Source organism: Oncorhynchus gorbuscha, linkage group LG17, assembly GCF_021184085.1.
Source record: "Oncorhynchus gorbuscha isolate QuinsamMale2020 ecotype Even-year linkage group LG17, OgorEven_v1.0, whole genome shotgun sequence".
Lineage (NCBI taxonomy): Eukaryota > Metazoa > Chordata > Actinopteri > Salmoniformes > Salmonidae > Oncorhynchus > Oncorhynchus gorbuscha.
In genome coordinates this window covers 14,899,080-14,922,819 of record NC_060189.1, presented here as the reverse complement: position 1 = coordinate 14,922,819, position 23,740 = coordinate 14,899,080, and the positions used below count along the sequence as shown (strand labels likewise).

Sequence of the window (23,740 nt, the reverse complement as noted above, 5' to 3'; positions counted from 1 at the left end):
GAGAGAGGTGGGGCATGACAAGAGAGAGGGGGGAGAGAGAGAGAGGGGGCATGAGGAGAAAGAGGGAGAGAGAGAGGTGGGGCATGACAAGAGAGAGGGAGAGAGAGAGGGGGCATGAGGAGAGAGAGGGAGAGAGAGGGGGCATGAGGAGAAAGAGGGAGAGAGAGAGGTGGGGCATGACAAGAGAGAGGGAGAGAGAGAGAGGGGGCATGAGGAGAAAGAGGGAGAGAGAGAGGTGGGGCATGACAAGAGAGAGGGAGAGAGAGAGGGGGCATGAGGAGAAAGAGGGAGAGAGAGAGGTGGGGCATGAGAGAGAGAGAGAGGAGAGAGAGAGTGGGGCATGAGGAGAGAGAGGGAGAGAGGAGAGAGAGGGGGGCATGAGGAGAGAGAGGGAGAGAGAGAGGTGGGGCATGACAAGAGAGAGAGAGAGAGGTGGGGCATGACAAGAGAGAGGGGAGAGAGAGAGAGGTGGAGCATGAGGAGAGAGAGGGAGAGAGAGAGGTGGGGCATGAAAGAGAGAGGGAGACAGAGAGGTGGGGCATGACAAGAGAGAGGGAGAGAGAGATGGGGCATGAGGAGAGAGAGAGAGGGGGGCATGAGAAGAGAGAGAGAGGGAGAGAGAGGTGGGGCATGAGGAGAGAGAGGGAGAGAGAGAGGAGGGGGGGGCATGACAAGAGAGAGGGAGAGAGAGAGAGGTGGGGCATGAGGAGAGAGAGGGAGAGAGAGAGGGGGGAAGATGAGGAGAGAGAGGTGGGGCATGACAAGAGAGAGGTGGGGAGAGAGAGAGAGAGGTGGGGCTTGAGGAGAGAGAGGGAGAGAGAGAGGTGGGGCATGGGGAGAGAGAGAGGCGGGGCATGAGGAGAGAGAGATGGGGCATGGGAGAGAGAGAGGTGGGGCATGAGGAGAGAGAGATGGGGCATGAGGAGAGAGAGGGAGAGAGAGTGGGGCATGGGGAGAGAGAGTGAGAGAGAGATGTGGGGCATGAAAGAGAGAGAGCATGGGAGAGAGAGAGGTGGGGCATGAGAGAGAGAGAGAGGAGAGAGAGAGGTGGGGCATGACAAGAGAGAGCGAGAGAGAGAGGTGGCATGACAGAGAGAGGGAGAGAGAGAGGGCATGAGGAGAGAGAGGGAGAGAGAGAGGGGGCATGAGGAGAGAGAGGGAGAGAGAGAGGGGCATGAGGAGAGAGAGAGAGAGAGAGGGGTCATGAGGAGAGAGAGGGAGAGAGAGAGGTGGGGTCATGAGGAGAGAGAGGGAGAGAGAGAGGGGGCATGATGAGAGAGAGGGAGAGAGAGAGGGGGGCATGACAAGGGAGGAGAGAGAGGGAGAGAGAGAGGGGGAGAGGAGGAGAGAGGGAGAGGGAGAGAGGGGGCATGAGGAGAGAGAGGGAGAGAGAGAGAGGGGTCATGAGGAGAGAGGGAGAGAGAGATGGGTCATGAGGAGAGAGAGGGAGAGAGAGAGGGGGCATGATGAGAGAGAGGGAGAGAGAGAGGGGGCGTTTGGAGAGAGAGGGGAGAGAGAGAGGGGCATGAGGGAGAGAGAGAGGAGAGAGAGAGGGGGGCATGAGGAGAGAGAGGGAGAGAGAGAGGGGTCATGAGGAGAGAGAGGGAGAGAGAGGAGAGAGAGGAGAGCATGAGGAAGGAGAGGGAGAGAGAGAGGAGAGAGAGAGAGAGAGAGAGAGAGAGAGGGGCATGAGTAGAGAGAGGGAGAGAGAGAGGGGTCATGAGGAGAGAGAGAGAGAGAGAGGGGGCATGATGAGAGAGAGAGAGAGAGGGGTCATGAGAGAGAGGAGAGAGAGAGAGAGAGAGAGCAGAGAGAGAGAGAGAGAGGGGGCATGAGGAGAGAGAGGGAGAGAGAGAGGGGTCATGAGGAGAGAGAAGGAGAGAGAGGGGGCATGAGTAGAGAGAGGGAGAGGGCAGAGGGGAGATGAGAGAGAGGGGAGAGGAGAGAGAGAGAGGGGCATGAGATGAGAGAGAGGGGGCATGAGTAGAGAGAGGGAGAGAGAGAGGGGGCATGAGGAGAGAGAGGGAGAGAGAGAGAGGGGCATGAGAGAGAGAGAGAGAGAGAGAGAGAGAGAGAGAGAGAGAGCATGAGAGAGAGAGAGAGAGAGGGGGCATGAGTAGAGAGAGGGAGAGAGAGAGGGGTCATGAGAGAGAGGGAGAGAGAGGGAGAGAGAGAGGGGGCATGAGTGAGAGAGAGGGAGAGAGAGAGGGGCATGAGTAGAGAGAGGGAGAGAGAGAGGGGGCATGAGGAGAGAGAGGGAGAGAGAGGGGCATGAGTAGAGAGAGAGAGAGAGAGAGCAGTAGAGAGAGAGAGAGAGAGGGGGCATGAGTGAGAGAGAGAGAGGGAGAGAGAGAGGGGTCATGAGTAGAGAGAGAGAGGGAGAGAGAGAGGGGTCATGGGCATGAGAGAGAGGAGAGAGAGAGTCAGAGAGAGAGAGAGAGAGGGGGCATGAGTAGAGAGAGGGAGGAGAGAGAGAGGAGAGGGAGAGAGAGGGGGCATGAGTAGAGAGAGAGAGAGAGAGGGGGCATGAGAGAGAGAGAGAGAGAGAGAGAGGAGGGGGCATGAGTAGAGAGAGAGAGAGAGAGGGGGCATGGTCAGAGAGGGAGAGAGAGAGGGGCATGAGTAGAGAGAGAGAGAGGGAGAGCATGATGAGAGAGAGGGAGAGAGAGAGGGGCATGAGTAGAGAGAGGGAGAGAGAGAGGGGGCGTGAGAGAGAGAGGGAGAGAGAGAGGGGGCATGAGTAGAGAGAGGGAGAGAGAGAGGGGTCATGGGGGAGAGAGAGGGAGAGAGAGGGGGCATGAGTAGAGAGAGGAGAGAGAGAGAGGGTCATGAGGAGAGAGAGGGAGAGAGAGAGGGGGCATGAGTAGAGAGAGGGAGAGAGAGAGGGGTCATGAGGAGAGAGAGGGAGAGAGAGAGAGGGGGCATGATGAGAGAGAGAGGGGAATGAGGAGAGAGAGAGGTGGGGCAAATAAAAGGGTACTTACTCATATTTGATTATTTATTTGATTTAGAATCTGTGCAAATGTTCAATTAAACATGTAACAACATATAAAATATGAATGTATAATATCTAAAAAGGTAAATAGAAAATACTTCAACTATAGTTGCAAACAAAATAAAAATAGGCCAAAATATATATACAGTATATATTTTTAAACCTTTATTTAACCAGGCAAGTCAGTTTAGAACAAATTATTGATTTCAATGACAGACTAGGAACAGTGGGTTAACTGCCTGTTCAGGGGCAGTACGACAGATTTGTACCTTGTCAGCTCGGCGGTTTGAACTTCCAACCTTCCGGTTACTAGTCCAATGCTCTAACCACTAGGCTACGCTGCTGGCATGTGGAGCTTGCCTGTTCTGCATGTTATTTTGGAATTAATACGTGTCACATATCAATTTGGATTTGGTACCTTGGGTCAGGTGTTGGCACCAACTCACGAAACCCCCATTTCTGGACCGTGTAAATTGGGGCCATGTCTTTGCAGATGTAAGTTGTAACGGTGGCTGTTCTCCTTCCATCTTCCTGGTTCTTTACCATATGCTGTGCCGAGGGCAAAAGCCCCCTGCAACGTCTGAGTCGAGGGTTTGTTTTGAGCCCTCAACTGTACTTCTTTGGGTCTCATCCATAGACTCTCTCCGGCCTGTTCCACATGACTCCTGCGTAGGTGGTAATAGAGGTTAGTGGTGTTTGAGCCTGTTGTCGGGACCGGCCTGTTCCACATGACTCCTGCGTAGGTGGTAATAGAGGTTAGTGGTGTTTGAGCCTGTTGTCGGGACCGGCCTGTTCCACATGACTCCTGCGTAGGTGGTAATAGAGGTTAGTGGTGTTTGAGCCTGTTGTCAGGACCGGCCTGCTGGATATGTTGCAGAGGGCGGTTTTCTGGTCCGTGTCAGACTGTTCATACCCAAACCACATCCATGCGACCGAAGTTGCCCCTCTTTTAGGTACGGTCTCCGTGCTCTGTGTCACGTTCACTCTTCCACACGGCACATGTGCAAGAATGCGTCGTTCAATTGCCGGAAAGAGAAAGAGTACGATTTGCTGCACAACAAAATAAACGATAGAGCATAATATGAAACGATAAACGTCTCTCTATCGGCACACGATATATATCGTCATATCGCCCAGCGCTAATATACAGTAGTATCAGGTGTCCAGACATGGAGAAGAGGATCAGGAGGTCTGTCTCTCAGTGGGAGAATATGTCAGTACATTTCAGTAGATAGCCCTCCCTGAACCTGGTAACTGATGGGGGTTAAGAAATAACCATCATGAGTCAGGAGAACTGACATTCTGTCAGCAGCCTAGTAAGCCATCTGTCCTCTAGGCATGCGTGTGTGTGTGTGTGTGTGTGTGTGTGTGTGTGTGTGTGTGTGTGTGTGTGTGTGTGTGTGTGTGTGTGTGTGTGTGTGTGTGTGTGTGTGTGTGTGTGTGTGTGTGTGTGTGTGTGTGTGTGTGTGTGTGTGTGTGTGTGTGTGTGTGTGTGTGTGTGTCTGACTCAGCAGAAACAGGGGGATATCAAGAGGAGAGTGACAGCCAACAAAGCAAGCCTTCTTCTCCCTCTCACTGTTTTTCATTGTTAGGGACAAATCCTATCTTGAAAACTGCTGACGTTCACGTAAATCATGCATAGTCAATGGGAGATTTTACCCAAACATAGTCAATGGGAGATTTTACCCAAACATAGTCAATGGGAGATTTTACCCAAACATAGTCAATGGGAGATTTTACCCAAACATAGTCAATGGGAGATTTTACCCAGATAATGGTAGGTGTGGTTAAGACATACAATACAGGATAGTGCACATTTTGTCTGTCTTTTGGACTGTTAGTAAATAGTTAGGTCTGAATCCTAACTTTGTTCACATTGGCCTTCCAGTGAAATGGATTCCTCTCCCTCCCCTGGGCCCTGTTGGTTCTAGTCAAATCAAATCAAATCCAATTGTATTTGTCACATACACATGGTTAGCAGATGTTAATGCGAGTGTAGCGAAATGCTTGTGCTTCTAGTTCTGACAATGCAGTAATAACCAACAAGTAATCTAACTAACAATTCCAAAACTACTGTCTTATACACAGTGTAAGGGGATAAAGAATATGTACATAAAGATATATGAATGAGTGATGGTACAGAGCAGCATAGGCAAGATACAGTAGATGGTATCGAGTACAGTATATACATATGAGATGAGTATGTAAACAAAGTGGCATAGTTAAAGTGGCTAGTGATACATGTATTACATAAGGATGCAGTAGATGATATAGAGTACAGTATATACAGTGCCTTGCGAAAGTATTCGGCCCCCTTGAACTTTGCGACCTTTTGCCACATTTCAGGCTTCAAACATAAAGATATAAAACTGTATTTTTTTGTGAAGAATCAACAACAAGTGGGACACAATCATGAAGTGGTTGACAACATTTATTGGACATTTATTGGATATTTCAAACTTTTTTAACAAATCAAAAACTGAAAAATTGTCGTGCAAAATTATTCAGCCGCCTTAAGTTAATACTTTGTAGGGCCACCTTTTGCTGCGATTACAGCTGTAAGTCGCTTAGGGTATGTCCCTATCAGTTTTGCACATCGAGAGACTGACATTTTTTCCCATTCCTCCTTGCAAAACAGCTTGAGCTCAGTGAGGTTGGATGGAGAGCATTTGTGAACAGCAGTTTTCAGTTCTTTCCACAGATTCTCGATTGGATTCAGGTCTGGACTTTGACTTGGCCATTCTAACACCTGGATATGTTTATTTTTGAACCATTCCATTATAGATTTTGCTTTATGTTTTGTATCATTGTCTTGTTGGAAGACAAATCCCAGTCTCAGGTCTTTTGCAGACTCCATCAGATTTTCTTCCAGAATGGTCCTGTATTTGGCTCCATCCATCTTCCCATCAATTTTAACCATCTTCCCTGTCCCTGCTGAAGAAAAGCAGGCCCAAACCATGATGCTGCCACCACCATGTTTGACAGTGGGGATGGTGTGTTCAGGGTGATGAGCAGTGTTGCTTTTACGCCAAACATAACGTTTTGCATTATTGCCAAAACGTTCAATTTTGGTTTCATCTGACCAGAGCGCATTCTTCCACATGTTTGGTGTGTCTCCCAGGTGGCTTGTGGCAAACTTTAAACAACACGTTTTATGGATATATTTAAGAAATGGCTTTCTTCTTGCCACTCTTCCATAAAGGCCAGATTTGTGCAATATATGACTGATTGTTGTCCTATGGACAGAGTCTCCCACCTCAGCTGTAGATCTCTGCAGTTCATCCAGAGTGATCATGGTCCTCTTGGCTGCATCTCTGATCAGTCTTCTCCTTGTATGAGCTGAAAGTTTAGAGGGACGGCCAGGTCTTGGTAGATTTGCAGTGGTCTGATACTCCTTCCATTTCAATATTATCGCTTGCACAGTGCTCCTTGGGATGTTTAAAGCTTGGGAAATCTTTTTGTATCCAAATTCGGCTTTAAACTTCTTCACAGCAGTATCTCGGACCTACCTGGTGTGTTCCTTGTTCGTCATGATGCTCTCTGCGCTTTTAACGGACCTCTGAGACTATCACAGTGCAGGTGCATTTATACGGAGACTTGATTACACACAGGTGGATTGTATTTATCATCATTAGTCATTTAGGTCAACATTGGATCATTCAGAGATCCTCACTGAACTTCTGGAGAGAGTTTGCTGCACTGAAAGTAAAGGGGCTGAATAATTTTGCACGCCCATTTTTTCAGTTTTTGATTTGTTAAAAAAGTATGAAATATCCACACTTGTTGTTGGTTCTTCACAAAAAATACAGTTTTATATCTTTATGTTTGATGCCTGAAATGTGGCAAAAGGTCGCAAAGTTCAAGGGGGCCGAATACTTTCGCAAGGCACTGTACGTATGCATATGAGATGAATAATGTAGGGTATGTAACATTATATAAGGTAGCATTGTTTAAAGTGGCTAGTGATATATTTTACATCATTTCCCATCAATTTCCATTATTAAAGTGGCTGTAGTTGAGTCAGTGTCAGTGTGTTGGCAGCAGCCACTCAATGTTAGTGGTGGCTGTTTAACAGTCTGATGGCCTTGAGATAGAAGCTGTTTTTCAGTCTCTCGGTCCCAGCTTTGATGCACCTGTACTGACCTCGCCTTCTGGATGATAGCGGGGTGAACAGGCAGTGGCTCGGGTGGTTGTTGTCCTTGATGATCTTTATGGCCTTCCTGTAACATCGGGTGGTGTAGGTGTCCTGGAGGGCAGGTAGTTTGCCCCCGGTGATGCGTTGTGCAGACCTCACTACCCTCTGGAGAGCCTTACGGTTGTGGGCGGAGCAGTTGCCGTACCAGGCGGTGATACAGCCCGCCAGGATGCTCTCGATTGTGTATCTGTAGAAGTTTGTGAGTGCTTTTGGTGACAAGCCAAATTTCTTCAGCCTCCTGAGGTTGAAGAGGCGCTGCTGCGCCTTCTTCACGATGCTGTCTGTGTGAGTGGACCAATTCAGTTTGTCTGTGATGTGTATGCCGAGGAACTTAAAACTTGCTACCCTCTCCACTACTGTTCCATCGATGTGGATAGGGGGGTGTTCCCTCGGCTGTTTCCTGAAGTCCACAATCATCTCCTTAGTTTTGTTGACGCTGAGTGTGAGGTTATTTTCCTGACACCACACTCCGAGGGCCCTCACCTCCTCCCTGTAGGCCGTCTCGTCGTTGTTGGTAATCAAGCCTACCACTGTTGTGTCATCCGCAAACTTAATGATTGAGTTGGAGGCGTGCGTGGCCACGCAGTCGTGGGTGAACAGGGAGTACAGGAGAGGGCTCAGAACGCACCCTTGTGGGGCCCCAGTGTTGAGGATCAGCGGGGTGGAGATGTTGTTGCCTTCCCTCACCACCTGGGGGCGGCCCGTCAGGAAGTCCAGTACCCAGTTGCACATGGCGGGGTCGAGACCCAGGGTCTCGAGCTTGATGACGAGCTTGGAGGGTACTATGGTGTTGAATGCCGAGCTGTCGTCGATGAACAGCATTCTCACATAGGTATTCCTCTTGTCCAGATGGGTTAGGGCAGTGTGCAGTGTGGTTGAGATTGCATCGTCTGTGGACCTATTTGGGTGGTAAGCAAATTGGAGTGGGTCTAGGGTGTCAGGTAGGGTGGAGGTGATATGGTCCTTGACTAGTCTCTCAAAGCACTTCATGATGACGGAAATGACCCCGCCATGTGCAACTGGGTACTAGACTTCCTGACGGGCCGCCCCCAGGTGGTGAGGGTAGGCAACAACATCTCCACCCCGCTGATCCTCAACACAGGGGCCCCACAAGGGTGCGTTCTGAGCCCTCTACTGTACTCCCTGTTCACCCACGACTGCGTGGCCACGCACGCCTCCAACTCAATCATCAAGTTTGCGGACGACACAACGATAGTCGTTTAGCTCAGTTACCTTAGCTTTCTTGGGAACAGGAACAATGGTGGCCCTCTTGAAGCATGTGGGAACAGCAGACTGGTATAGGGATTGATTGAATATGTCCGCAAACACACCGGCCAGCTGGTCTGCGCATGCTCTGAGGGCGCGGCTGGGGATGCCGTCTGGGCCTGCAGCCTTGCGAGGGTTAACACGTTTAAATGTCTTACTCACCTCGGCTGCAGTGAAGGAGAGTCCGCATGTTTTCGTTGCAGGCCGTGTCAGTGGCACTGTATTGTCCTCAAAGCGGGCAAAAAAGTTATTTAGTCTGCCTGGGAGCAAGACATCCTGGTCCGTGACTGGGCTGGTTTTCTTCTTGTAGTCCGTGATTGACTGTAGACCCTGCCACATGCCTCTTGTGTCTGAGCCGTTAAATTGAGATTCTACTTTGTCTCTGTACTGACGCTTAGCTTGTTTGATAGCCTTGCGGAGGGAATAGCTTCACTGTTTGTATTCGGTCATGTTACCAGTCACCTTGCCCTGATTAAAAGCAGTGGTTCGCGCTTTCAGTTTCACGCGAATGCTGCCATCAATCCACGGTTTCTGGTTAGGGAATGTTTTAATCGTTGCTATGGGAACGACATCTTCAACGCACGTTCTAATGAACTCGCACACCGAATCAGCGTATTCGTCAATGTTGTTATCTGACGCAATACGAAACATATCCCAGTCCACGTGATGGAAGCAGTCTTGGAGTGTGGAGTCAGCTTGGTCGGACCAGCGTTGGACAGACCTCAGCGTGGGAGCCTCTTGTTTTAGTTTCTGTCTGTAGGCAGGGATCAACAAAATGGAGTCGTGGTCAGCTTTTCCGAAAGGAGGGCGGGGCAGGGCCTTATATGCATCGCGGAAGTTAGAGTAACAATGATCCAAGGTTTTTCCACCCCTGGTTGCGCAATCAATATGCTGATCAAATTTAGGGAGTCTTGTTTTCAGATTAGCCTTGTTAAAATCCCCAGCTACAATGAATGCAGCCTCCGGATAAATGGATTCCAGTTTGCAAAGAGTCAAATAAAGTTCGTTCAGAGCCATCGATGTGTCTGCTTGGGGGGTGGATATATACGGCTGTGATTATAATCGAAGAGAATTCTCTTGGTAGATAATGTGGTCGACATTTGATTGTGAGGAATTCTAAATCAGGTGAACAGAAGGTGTTAGTGGTGCTGCCTTCTCTGTGACAGAGAGACTGGCATGCAGATTCATCCCCATTCAGATGCCAGCGCAGCAGAGGGCACTGGGCACCAAGCGTGTTCGTGCATGTGTCTGTGTGTATATATGTGGGTCTGTGTGTGTGTATATGTGTGTGTGTGTGTGTGTGTGTGTGTGTGTGTGTGTGTGTGTGTGTGTGTGTGTGTGTGTGTGTGTGTGTGTGTGTGTGTGTGTGTGTGTGTGTGTGTGTGTGTGTGTGTGTGTGTGTGTGTGTGTGTGTGTGTGTGTGTGTGTGTGTGTGTGTATATATGTGTGTGTGATATACAGAGAGTATTGTGTTTGACTGAGAATGTCCGTGTGTTTATTGCACCGTATTATGCAATTCCAGCCCTATTCCTCTGTTTCTGCTGCACAGGGCAGTGGGGCTTTGGAGGCGATGTGCGGGGTGATGTGATGTGCGGGGATTGAGGACAGGCATTCAGAGGGGAATGTTATTCACAGTTAGAGTCAGAGAGATGTCCCGGCTGATCCATCCAGGCAATAACATCACTCTGGTGTGTCGTAATGTCATCTAGATTCTATTGATATGACCACGCCCTCATCACTCCACAGGATCATCAAGAGTCATCATCAAATTGCCTCGCAAGCGTTTGGGAAATTAAATATTTAGTGTCTTTCTCACTCTCTTTATCTCTCTCTCCCTCCTATCCCTCTCCCCTCATCCCTCCCTTTCCCCCTCGCCTCACCCCATCCCTCTCCCCGCCACCCTCCCCTCATCCCTCTCCCCTCCACCCTCACCCCATCCCTCTCCCCTCCACCCTCCCCTCATCCCTCTCCCCTCCACCCTCTAACCCCCTCAGTCTGAGACCATGAACTACGTGGGCCAGTTGGCAGGCCAGGTGTTTGTGCAGGTGAAGGAGCTGTACCGGGGCCTTAACCCGGCCACCCTGTCGGGCTGCATCGATGTCATCGTGGTGCGTCAGCCTGACGGCACCCTGCAGTGCTCGCCCTTCCACGTTCGCTTCGGCAAGATGGGTGTGCTACGCTCCCGTGAGAAAGTGGTGAGAGGACACAGGGAGGCTGTGTGCGGTGGGGGGGGTCTGGGTTAAGGAGCACTGGGGCAGAGGACATTGGGTAGAAGAGGGTGCTTACAGAAATTACCACACAGAAAGAGAGAGGGAGAAAAGGGGATGAAGGGAGAGAGATTAATCATTCATTTTTCTACAACGTATACCTGTAGCTGTCCTTGACCTGAGCTGACACGGACAAAATGGACAATGAGAGTTGCTGAAAGAAATATTTATTGTAGATAGAAGAGAGAAAAATGAAAATAAAAAAATAGAGAAGGAGGGGTAGATGGGAGAGACAGAGATGATGGTAGATTGGAGGGATGGAGATGGAGATAGGTTAGTACGAATAGAAAGAGAGAGAGGGTAGAACAGAGGACAGAGAGATAGAGATGGAGGGTAGAGCAGAGGAAAGAGAGAGACATGGAGGGTAGAGCAGAGGAAAGAGAGAGACATGGAGGGTAGAGCAGAGGAAAGAGAGATAGAGATGGAGGGTAGAGCAGAGGAAAGAGAGAGGGATGGAGGGTAGAGCAGAGGAAAGAGAGAGGGATGGAGGGTAGAGCAGAGGAAAGAGAGAGGGATGGAGGGTAGAGCAGAGGAAAGAGAGAGACATGGAGGGTAGAGCAGAGGAAAGAGAGATAGAGATGGAGGGTAGAGCAGAGGAAAGAGAGAGGGGTGGAGGGTAGAGCAGAGGAAAGAGAGAGACATGGAGGGTAGAGCAGAGGAAAGAGAGAGGGATGGAGGGTAGAGCAGAGGAAAGAGACAGACATGGAGGGTAGAGCAGAGGAAAGAGAGAGGGATGGAGGGTAGAGCAGAGGAGAAGGGATGGAGAGGGATGGAGGGTAGAGCAGAGGAAAGAGAGAGGGATGGAGGGTAGAGCAGAGGAAAGAGAGAGACATGGAGGGTAGAGCAGAGGAAAGAGAGAGGGATGGAGGGTAGAGCAGAGGGAGAGGGATGGAAGAGCTGAGGAGAGAGATGGAGGGTAGAGCAGAGGAAAGAGAGAGGGATGGAGGGTAGAGCAGAGGAAAGAGAGAGACATGGAGGGTAGAGCAGAGGAAAGAGAGAGAGATGGAGGGTAGAGCAGAGGAAAGAGAGACATGGAGGGTAGAGCAGAGGAAAGAGAGATAGAGATGGAGGGTAGAGCAGAGGAAAGAGAGAGACATGGAGGGTAGAGCAGAGGAAAGAGAGAGGGATGGAGGGTAGAGCAGAGGAAAGAGAGAGGGATGGAGTGAGATTGAAAGGCATAGTGATGGTTGGTGTCATCTGTGTCTCAGGTGGACATAGAGATCAATGGAGAGCCTGTGAGTCTACAAATGAAGCTGGGGGAGAACGGAGAGGCCTTTTTCGTCAAGGAGACAGAGAACACACTGGTATGTACACACACAACTACAAACGCATGCACACACCAACACACACACACACACACTGAACCATGGCCCCCGGAACAAAGAGAGTGAACAGAGAGAGAGAGAACAGAGAGTGAATGAAGAGAGAGAATAGAGAGAGAGAAAATATGGTTTCATGCATGTCAACATCAGAAGTCTCCTCCCTAAGTTTGTTTTACTCACTGCTTTAGCACACTCTGCTAACCTTGATGTCCTTGCTGTGTCTGAATCCTGGCTCAGGAAGGCCACCAAAAATTCTGAGATTTCCATACCCAACTATAACATCTTCCGTCAAGATAGAACTGCCAAAGGGGGAGGAGTTGCAGTCTACTGCAGAGATAGCCTGCAAAGTAATGTCATACTTTCCAGGTCCATACCCAAACACTTCGAACTACTCATTTTGAAAATTACTCTCTCCAGAAATAAGTCTCTCACTGTTGCCGCCTGCTACCGACCCCCCTCAGCACCCAGCTGTGCCCTGGACACCATTTGTGAATGGATCGCCCCCCATCTAGCTTCAGAGTTTGTTCTGTTAGGTGACCTAAACTGGGATATGTTTAACACCCCGGCAGTCCTACAATCTAAGCTAGATGCCCTCAATCTCACACAAATCATCAAGGAACCCACCAGGTACAACCCTAAATCTGTAAACAAGGGCACCCTCATAGACGTCATCCTGACCAACTGGCCCTCCAAATACACCTCCGCTGTCTTCAACCAGGATCTCAGCGATCACTGCCTCATTGCCTGTATCCGCTACAGAGCCGCAGTCAAACGACCACCCCTCATCACTGTCAAACGCTCCCTAAAACACTTCTGTGAGCAGGCCTTTCTAATCGACCTGGCCCGGGTATCCTGGAAGGACATTGACCTCATCCCGTCAGTTGAGGATGCCTGGTCATTCTTTAAAAGTAACTTCCTCACCATTTTATATAAACATGCTCCGTTCAAAAAATGCAGAACCAAGAACAGATATAGCCCTTGGTTCACTCCAGACCTGACTGCCCTCGACCAGCACAAAAACATCCTGTGGCAGACTGCAATTGCATCGAATAGTCCCCGCGATATGCAACTGTTCAGGGAAGTCAGGAACCAATACACGCAGTCAGTCAGGAAAGCTAAGGCCAGCCTCTTCAGGCAGAAGTTTGCATCCTGTAGCTCCAACTCCAAAAAGTTCTGGGACACTGTGAAGTCCATAGAGAACAAGAGCACCTTCTCCCAGCTGCCCACTGCACTGAGGCTAGGTAACACGGTCACCACCGATAAATCCATGATTATCGAAAACTTCAACAAGCATTTCTCAACGGCTGGCCATGCCTTCCGCCTGGCTACTCCAACCTCGGCCAACAGCTCCGCCCCCCTGCAGCTACTCGCCCAAGCCTCTCCAGGTTCTCCTTTACCCAAATCCAGATAGCAGATGTTCTGAAAGAGCTGCAAAACCTGGACCCGTACAAATCAGCTGGGCTTGACAATCTGGACCCTCTATTTCTGAAACTATCCACGGCCATTGTCGCAACCCCTATCAGAGATCCCCAAGGATTGGAAAGCTGCCGCAGTCATCCCCCTCTTCAAAGGGGGAGACACCCTGGACCCAAACTGTTACAGACCTATATCCATCCTGCCCTGCCTATCTAAGGTCTTCGAAAGCCAAGTCATCAAACAGGTCACTGACCATCTCAAATCCCACCGTACCTTCTCCGCTATGCAATCTGGTTTCCGAGCCGGTCACGGGTGCACCTCAGCCACGCTCAAGGTACTAAACGATATCATAACCGCCATCGATGAAAGACAGTACTGTGCAGCCGTCTTCATCGACCTTGCCAATGCTTTCGACTCAGTCAATCACCACATTCTTATCGGCAGACTCAGTGGCCTCGGTTTTTCGGATGACTGCCTTGCCTGGTTGACCAATTACTTTGCAGACAGAGTTCAGTGTGTCAAATCGGAGGGCATGCTGTCCGGTCCTCTGGCAGTCTCTATGGGGGTGCCACAGGGTTCAATCCTCGGGCCGACTATTTTTTCTGTATATATCAATGATGTTGCTCTTGCTGCGGGCGATTCCCTGATCCACCTCTACGCAGACGACACCATTCTATATACTTCCGGCCCGTCCTTGGACACTGTGCTATCTAACCTCCAAACGAGCTTCAATGCCATACAACACTCCTTCCGTGGCCTCCAACTGCTCTTAAACGCTATTAAAACCAAATGCATGCTTTTCAACCGTTCGCTGCCTGCACCCACACGCCTGACCAGCATCACCACCCTGGATGGTTCCAACCTTGAATATGTGGACATCTATAAGTACCTAGGTGTCTGGCTAGACTGTAAACTCTCCTTCCAGACTCATATCAAACATCTCCAATCGAAAATCAAATCAAGAGTCGGCTTTCTATTCCGCAACAAAGCCTCCTTCACTCACGCCGCCAAACTTACCCTAGTAAAACTGACTATCCTACCGATCCTCGACTTCGGCGATGTCATCTACAAAATAGCTTCCAACACTCTACTCAGCAAACTGGATGCAGTTTATCACAGTGCCATCTGTTTTGTCACTAAAGCACGTTATACTACCCACCACTGCGACTTGTATGCTCTCGTCGGCTGGCCCTCGCTACATATTCGTCGCCAGACCCACTGGCTCCAGGTCATCTATAAGTCTATGCTAGGTAAAGCTCCGCCTTATCTCAGTTCACTCACTGGTCACGATGGCAACACCCATCCGTCTCACTGATCATCCCTAAAGCCAACACCTCATTTGGCCGCCTTTCGTTCCAGTTCTCTGCTGCCTGTGACTGGAACAAATTGCAAAAATCGCTGAAGTTGGAGACTTTTATCTCCCTCTATCTGAGCAGCTAACCGATCGCTGCAGCTGTACATAGTCTATAGGTAAATAGCCCACCCATTTTTACCTACCTCATCCCCATACTGTTTTTATTTATTTACTTTTCTGCTCTTTTGCACACCAATATCTCTACCTGTACATGACCATCTGATCATTTATCACTCCAGTGTTAATCTGCTAAATGGTAATTGTTCGCCTACCTCCTCCTCATGCCTTTTGCACACATTGTATATAGACTATCTTTTTTTCCTTTTTTTCTACTGTGTTATTGACTTGTTTATTGTTTACTCCATGTGTAACTCTGTGTTGTCTGTTCACACTGCTATGCTTTATCTTGGCCAGGTCGCAGTTGCAAATGAGAACTTGTTCTCAACTAGCCTACCTGGTTAAATAAAGGTGAAAATAAAACATAAAAAAAATTCTAATGCCAGTAAAGCCCTTTGAATTGAATTGACATTTTATGGAATTTAAGAGAGAGAGAGAGAGAGAGAGAGAGAGAGAGAGAGAGAGAGAGAGAGAGAGAGAGAGAGAGAGAGAGAGAGAGAGAGAGAGAGAGAGAGAGAGAGAGAGAAACCCTTTTTGGGCCCAGGTAGAACCCTTTTTGGTTCCAGGTAGAACTTTTTTTGGTTCCAGGTAGAACCCTCTGTGTAAAGGGTTCTACATGGAACTGAAAAGGGGTCTACCTCGAACCAAAAATGTTTTTTCAAATGGTTCTCCTATGGAGACAGCCAAAGATACCTTTTAAGGATAAATCTAAACTTCTTTCTAAGACTGTAGCCTAGTGAACTGACTGTAGCCTAGTGAACTGACTGTAGCCTAGTGAACTGACTGTAGCCTAGTGAACTAACCGTAGCCTAGTGAACTGACTGTAGCCTAGTGAACTGACTGTAGCCTAGTGAACTGACTGTAGCCTAGTGAACTGACTGTAGCCTAGTGAACTGACTGTAGCCTAGTGAACTGACTGTAGCCTAGTGAACTGACTGTAGCCTAGTGAACTAACTGTAGCCTAGTGAACTGACTGTAGCCTAGTGAACTGACTGTAGCCTAGTGAACTGACTGTAGCCTAGTGAACTGACTGTAGCCTAGTGAACTGACTGTAGCCTAGTGAACTAACTGTAGCCTAGTGAACTGACTGTAGCCTAGTGAACTGACTGTAGCCTAGTGAACTGACTTGTTGCATGTTCAGTAATGTGAGCAGTGTTCCCTGGAAACAAACAATGAGGACACATGCTGTAACCGGATCCTGGACAGGATGGGAAGAGAATGGACTCCATGTCCAGACAAGGCCACACACACACACACACAATCAGGGGTCATGGCCAAAAGGTTTAAGATAGGAACTCAATCCCAGTGATGTGATCTCACACTACTTAGTTTGAAGTGATACACCCGCCATGCATACACCTAAGCCATGCATACTAAATAGTGTGCAAGTGTGAACTTTGAGACACCATCTCAGGCGACAGTAGGCGAGAAAGAATCCTGTAATAGATCTCATAGATTCTATAATCCTATAATCCTACGATAATGACATTTACTAGGATCAGCAAATGTAAACTCAATTCATAACCTTTAGTAAGGGGAAATGCCAAATTGAACAGTTCTGTTTGAAGTAAAGTTTACAGATTGTGTTTTTATAAATTAACTACCTCACTCTTATTGTCACTCTATTAATCATCTAGTATGTGGCTCTCTGAGCTCTCAGATGAACTGCTCCACCGAGCGCTCAGGCCTTAGTAATAACATCACACAGGAGAGGAGAAGAGAAAAGAAGAGAGGAGAGGAGAGGAGAGGAGAGGAGAGGAGAGGAGAGGAGAGAGAGGAGAGGAGAGGAGAGGAGAGGAAAAGATGGGAGAGGAGAGAATGAATAATGGTGAGGTAGAAGGAGAAGAATGATGATAAAGGGATAGAGGGATGATGCTTGGTCTTTTCTCCAGTAAGGGATTAAACCAGAGCTGTTATAATCTGGGGTTTTGTTTAACTGGGCTGTCGTGACTGTCGGACTCCCATTCCTCCCTCCACCCCACTTTCCTGCTACATCCTCTCCTCTCAGCTGTCCTCTTCTCTCCTCCCTGCTACAACCGCCCCTTTCCTCTCATATCTCCTTTCCTTACTCCCCCCTCTCCCCTCCCTCCTCTCCTCTCCCCTCCTCTCCCCTCTCTCCTCTCCCCTCCCCTCCCTCTCTCCCCCTCCCCTCCCCTCCTCTCCCCTTCCCTCCCCTCCCTTCTCTCCCCTCCTCTCCCTCCCCTCCCCTCCCCCTCTCCCCTCCCATCTCCCCCCCTCCCCTCCCTTCCCTACACTCCCTCCCCTCCCCTCCCTCCCTCCCCTCCCCTCCCTCTCTCCTCTCCCTCCCCCCCCTCCCTCCCTCTCCTCCCTCCTCCCTCCCCTCTCTCTCCTCCCCCTCCCCCTCCCTCCCTCCCTCCTCTCCCTCCCCTCTCCTCCCCTCCTCCCTCCCCTCCCTCCCTCCCTCCCCTCTCCCCTCCCTCCCTCCCTCCCCCCTCTCTCCCCTCCCCCTCCCCTCCTCCCTCCCCCCTCCTCTCACCCTCTCCCCTCCCTCCCTCCCTCCCCGAGGGTTTTTCTCCCTCCTCTCCTCCCCTCTCCTTTCCTGAGCTCCCCTCCCTCCCATATCCTCCCTCCAGTGAGTTCTCCAGTTTACAGTGTGTGTTTTGGTTGTACTGTACAGATGTTGTTTCTCCTCTGGGATAAACCCTCCTCTTGACCCCCAAAAATAACAACCCTATTTATGGACAAAAAAATCCCTTTTCTACATTCCACTGCACCATACACACACGCACGCACACCACACACACACTCCCCCCTCACACACCCACACACCTCTCCCTCCTCTCCCACACACCCACTCCCCTCCCCACACCCCCACACACCACTAAACACGTACCTTCCCTCTCCCTGATTCCTCCCCTCTGAGTGGTCCATTTTATTTGGATAAAGAATACAGTGTGTTATAAACCCATGTGGACTGGGCATCATGAATATGCATGACATTATAATAATGATATAGGTTCCAGGATGCTAAGATGAATGACCTGACATCTTGTGTCCAGAGCGCTGGCTGCTAATATGTCTGTCCATACAGCCATTTATTTGGTCTGCTATTAGCTTCTCTGTGGGCATGTGCATTTGACTGCATGTGTATACATGTGTGTGTCAGTGTGTAGTGTAGTTTGATAGTCATTGCCTCAGGTTTTTAAATGATGACCGCATTCGGAAGGTGTTCAGACCCCTTCCCGTTTTCCTCATTTCGTTACACTACAGCCTTATTCTAAAATGGATTAAATACAATTAATTTCTCATCAATCTACACACAATACCCCATAATGATGAAGCAAAAACAAGTTTTGAGAACTTTTTGCAAATTTATAAAAACCCCATAAATATTCAGACCCTTTGCCTCGAAATTCCTCTGCATCCTGTTTCCATTGATCATCATTGAGATGTTTCTCCACCTGTGGTAAATTAAATTGATTGGCCCTAAAGGCACGCCCTCTATATAATGTCCCACTCCCCTCAGAGAAAAACCAATGAGGTTGAAGGAATTGTCCTCCTCTCACCTCAAAAAATGTCCCATTGAAGGGATTTCATGCAGAAACAGGTTCTAAATATCACTATTGAGCTGTTCCTGACTTTTGGTGAAGTGGCTGATCATATCATTTTCCACGTCCAGTGAGTTCTTCAGTTTACAGTGTGTGTTTTGGTTGTACTGTACAGATGTTGTTTCTCCTCTGGGATAAACCCTCCTCTTGACCCTAGTTGCCAAAAATAACAACCCTATTTATGGAGGGTCAGCCAAAAAATCCCTGGAGATAATTAGGGGTAAGTTTTCTACATTCCACTGCACAACCTTTCTGTTATACACACACGCACGCACGCACACGCACACACACACACACACACACACACACACACACACACACACACACACACACACACACACACACACACACACACACACACACACACACACACACACACACACACACACGTGTTCCTAGTGTATTTCCTTAGCAGAGAAATGTTTACCATCTGTGTGTGTTCCTGAACCCCTAGATCCCTCACAGGGATAGACCTCCTATTCAGACAGTATTGGAGGGTGCTGCAGCTGCAGCCTATCTTACTACACATCCAATCAAATCACATTTTATTGGTCTCATACACGTATTTAACAGATGTTATTGTGGGTGTAGTGAAATGCTTGTGCTTCTAGCTCTGACAGTGCAGTAATATATAACAAGTAATATCACAACATATACCCAAATACACGTACATCTAAGTAATGAAAGGATTTAGAATATACACATATGTCAGAGCAGCATTGGACTAAGATACAGTAGAATAGTATAGAGTACAGTATATACACATGAGATGAGTGATGCTATATTTACACACAATTACAGTGACTAAGATACAGTAGAATAGTATAGAGTACAGTATATACACATGAGATGAGTGATGCTATATTTACACACAATTAAAGTGACTAAGATACAGTGGAATAGTATAGAGTACAGTATATACACATGAGATGAGTGATGCTATATTTACACACAATTAAAGTGACTAAGACACTGTAGAATAGTATAGAGTACAGTATATACACATGAGATGAGTGATGCTATATTTACACACAATTAAAGTGACTAAGACACTGTAGAATAGTATAGAGTACAGTATATACACATGAGATGAGTGATGCTATATTTACACACAATTAAAGTGACTAAGATACAGTAGAATAGTATAGAGTACAGTATATACACATGAGATGAGTGATGCTATATTTACACACAATTACAGTGGCTAAGACACTGTAGAATAGTATAGAGTACAGTATATACACATGAGATGAGTGATGCTATATTTACACACAATTAAAGTGACTAAGACACTGTAGAATAGTATAGAGTACAGTATATACACATGAGATGAGTGATGCTATATTTACACACAATTAAAGTGACTAAGACACTGTAGAATAGTATAGAGTACAGTATATACACATGAGATGAGTGATGCTATATTTACACACAATTACAGTGGCTAAGACACTGTAGAATAGTATAGAGTACAGTATATACACATGAGATGAGTAATGCTGGATACGGAACATAATTACAGTGGCTAGTGATCCATTTCTAAAAGTGGCCAGTGATTCCTAGTCTATGTCTATATATACCTCTGATGTGCTAGTGATGGCTCTTTAACAGTCTGATGACCTTGAGATAGAAGCTTTTTCAGTCTCTCGGTCCCAGCTTTGATGCACCTGTACTGACCTCGCATTCTGGATGATATTGGGGTGAACATGCAGTGGCTCGGGTGATTGATGTCCTTGATGATCATTTAGGCCTTCCTGTGGCATTGTGTGCTGTAGGTGTCCAGGAGGGCGGGAAGTTTGCCCCCGGTAATGTGTTGGGCAGACCGCACCACCCTCTGGTGAGCTTTGTGGGTGGAGCAGTTAACGTACCGGGCGGTGATACAGCCCGACAGGATGCTCTCAATTGTACATCTGTAACATTTTGTGAGGGTTTTAGTTGTTAAGCCAAATTTCTTTAGCCTCCTGAGGTTGAAGACAGCGCCTTCTTCACCTGTCTGTGTGGGTGGACCATTCCAGAACATCAGTGATGTGTACACAGACAAACTTGAAGCTTTCCACCTTCTCCACTGCTGATCCCTCTGCTGTTTCCTGAAGTCCACGATCATCTCCTTAGTTTTGTTGATGTTGAGTGAGAGGTTATTTTCCTGGCACCACACTCCCAGAGCCCTCACCTCCTCCCTGTAGCCTGTCTCATCGTTGTTGGTAATCAAGCCAACTACTGTTGTTTCGTCTGAAAACTTGATGATTGAGTTGGAGGCGTGCTTGGCTACGCCGTCATGGGTGAACAGGGAGTACAGGAGGGGGCTGAGCACGCACCCTTGTGGGGCCCCTGTTTGAGGATCAGCGAAGAGGTGTTGTTTCCTACCTTCACCACCTGGGGGTGAATTGTCAGGAAGTCCAGGATCCAGTAGCACATGGCGGGGTTCAGACGCAGGGCCTTGAGCTTGATGATTAGCTTGGAGGGTACTATGTTGTTGAATGCTGAGCTATAGTAAATGAACAGCATTCTTACATAGGTATGCCTCTTGTCCAGATGGGACAGGGCAGGGTGCAGTGTGGTGGTGATTGCATCGTCTGTGGATATATTGGGGCGGTAAGCAAATTGAAGTGGGTCTAGGGTATTCTATATTCCCAGTCTTCTTGCCCTGGTTAAATGCGGTGGTTCGCGCTTTCAGTTTTGCGCGAATATTCCCATCTATGCATGGTTTCTGGTTGGGGTAGGTTTTAATAGTCACAGTGGGTACAACATCTCCTATACACTTCCTGATTAACTCATTCACCGTATCAGTATATGTGTTGATATTATTATCTGAAGCTACTCTGAACATATCCCAGTCCGCGTGATCAAAACAATCTTGAAGCATAGATTCCGATTGGCCAGACCAGCATTGAATAGTCCTCATCACGGGTGCTTCCTGTTTGTGTTTCTGCCTTTAGGGGAGGAGCAAGATGGAATAGTGGTCCGATTTGCTGAATGGAGGGCGGGGGAGGGCCTTATATGCATTCTGGAAAGTAGTATAGCAACATTCGAGAGTTTTAGCAGCGCGAGTACATTTTTGGGAGCCTTTTCCTCAAATTTGTTTGGTAAAATCCCCAGCTACAATAAATGCAGCCTCAGGATATGTGGTTACCAGTTTGTATAAAGTCCAGTGAAGTTCTTTGAGGGCCGTCGTGGTGTCCGCTTGGGGGGAATATAGACCGCTGTGGCTATTATTGATGAAAATTATCTCGGAAGATAGTACGGTCTGCATTTGATTGTGAGATATTCTAGGTCGGGTGAACAGAAGGACTTGAGTTCCTGTATGTTATCACAGTTACAACATAAGTCGTTGATCATAAAACATATACCTCCACCCTTCTGCTTCCCGGAGAGATGTTTGTTCCTGTCGGCGCGATGTACTGAAAACCCAACTGGCTTTACAGAGTCAGACAGTGTATCTCGAGAGAGCCATGTTTCCGTGAAGCAGAGTATGTTACAATCCCTGGTGTCTCTCTGAAAAGCAACTCTCGCCTTGAGCTCATCCATTTTATTATCCAGGGATTGGACATGAGCAAGTACAATACTCAGGAGCGGTGGGTGGTGTACACGCTTCCTAAGTCGGACCAGAAGACCGCCTTGAGTACCTCTCCTCCGCCTGCGTTGTTTTGGGTCAGGCTCTGGAATTAGTTCAATTGTTCTGGGGAGAGCAAACAAAGGATCGGCTGTCATGTTTTGTCATTGATTATCATGCCTTGTCCCTGTTCTTCTCCTTCTATTCGTTTCCCTCTGCTGGTCTTATTAGGTTCTTTCCCTCTTTCTATCCCTCTCTCTCCCCCTCCCTCTCTCACTCTCCCGCTCTCTCTTCTCTCTATCGTTCCGTTCCTGCTCCCAGCTGTTCCTATTCCCCTAATCAATCATTTAGTCTTCCCACACCTGTTCCCGATCCTTTTCCCTGATTAGAGTCCCTATTTCTCTCCTTGTTATTCGTTTCTGCCCTGTCGGTTCCTTGTCTAGAATTCACCGTGCTGTGTTTGTGTATCGCCCTGTCGTGTCGTGTTTCCCTCAGATGCTGCGTGGTGAGCAGGTGTCTGAGTCTGTTTGGTTCAAGTGCCTTCCCGAGGCAACCTGCTGTTCACCTGCTGTTCAAGATCGAGTCTCCAGTTTGTCCTCGTCATTTCGAGTGAAAGTTGTGTTTTTTTGATTGTATTTACTTTACTGGATTAAAGACTCTGTTTTCGCCAAGTCGCTTTTGGGTCCTCTTTCACCTGCATGACATCGGCTCCAGGGAAGTCGTAATCCTGGTCGTAATGCTGGAAGTTCTGGTGAATTACAGTTGCTCTAATATCCAATTGTTCTTCCCGGCTGTATGTAATGAGCTATTAACGTAAATAATTGTACATAAACAAACAAAATACTGCAGAGTTGCTTAAGAGCTAGTCGCGATGCTGCCATCTCCATCGGTGCCATCTTGTATCTGCAGGTCAGGACTATTCAACTGCAGGCCTGGAGGACTCACGTGCTACTGTTTATCAGAATCGGATAGTTCATTGGCTGATTCATGTTACTGATTGGCCAGTCAGTCTACTCACCTGGTGTACCTTGAAGATTAGAAGAGCTGAATATGTTCTACTATCTTATAATATTTGGTCAAAATGTACTTCCAGGGCTGATTACTTAACAAGTCATTCATCTTTCATCATGACCTCACTTCCTGTTTTCTATTTTCTGTCCCCAAAAGGAAGGGATTCCGTCCTACCTGGCAACGTCACCTATTGTGTCCCATGGGGTGGAGCTAATGGAAGCCCAGCTGGGGAAGGGTATGTCTCGCCTCTCTGACCCCGCCTCCCTCTCGGTCCAGACCCTGAGCTCCCAGCAGACCATAGGAGGAGGAGGAGGAGGGATGATGATGAAAAAGAGGAGGAAGAGGAGGAAGAAAGCGCGGGAGAGCGGAGGTGGTAGGCGGGAAGAGAGTGGGGAGCACTCAGAGGATGAGGACATGTTCACCATCGATATGAGCACTGACGAGGAGCAAGAGCACGATAACAACTCCAGCAGGTGATTACAGTACATATAGTCTTTACATCAACACTATTTACACTCCTGTACAACGCACGCGTGTGTGTGAAAAAGAAACAGCAAGATACCTTTTTTTGGTCTCCGGTGAATCCCCCCCCCCCCCCTGCGTGCGTGCGTGCGTGCGTGTGTGTGTGTGGAAACGCTCCAGTAACTCATCTTTCCCACAATGCTCTCTGTCTCTGTG

At 48.2% G+C, this 23,740-nt stretch overlaps 1 protein-coding gene across 10 annotated transcripts in view; it reads left to right on the top strand.

Annotated features, from left to right (window-relative positions):
- Positions 1-23,740, top strand: part of LOC124001784 (phosphatidate phosphatase LPIN1-like) — a 63,239-nt gene that overhangs the window by 9,074 nt on the left and 30,425 nt on the right. For all 10 annotated transcript variants that reach the window (XR_006832855.1, XR_006832854.1, XR_006832853.1 and 7 more), the window contains exons 2-4: positions 10,451-10,651; positions 11,932-12,027; positions 23,219-23,535. Coding sequence is in view for 7 of the 10 variants with exons in the window: in XM_046308848.1 (XP_046164804.1) it covers positions 10,460-10,651; positions 11,932-12,027; positions 23,219-23,535 (605 nt within the window). In the remaining 3 variants the exon portion in view is untranslated. The remainder of the gene's footprint in view (positions 1-10,450; positions 10,652-11,931; positions 12,028-23,218; positions 23,536-23,740) is intronic.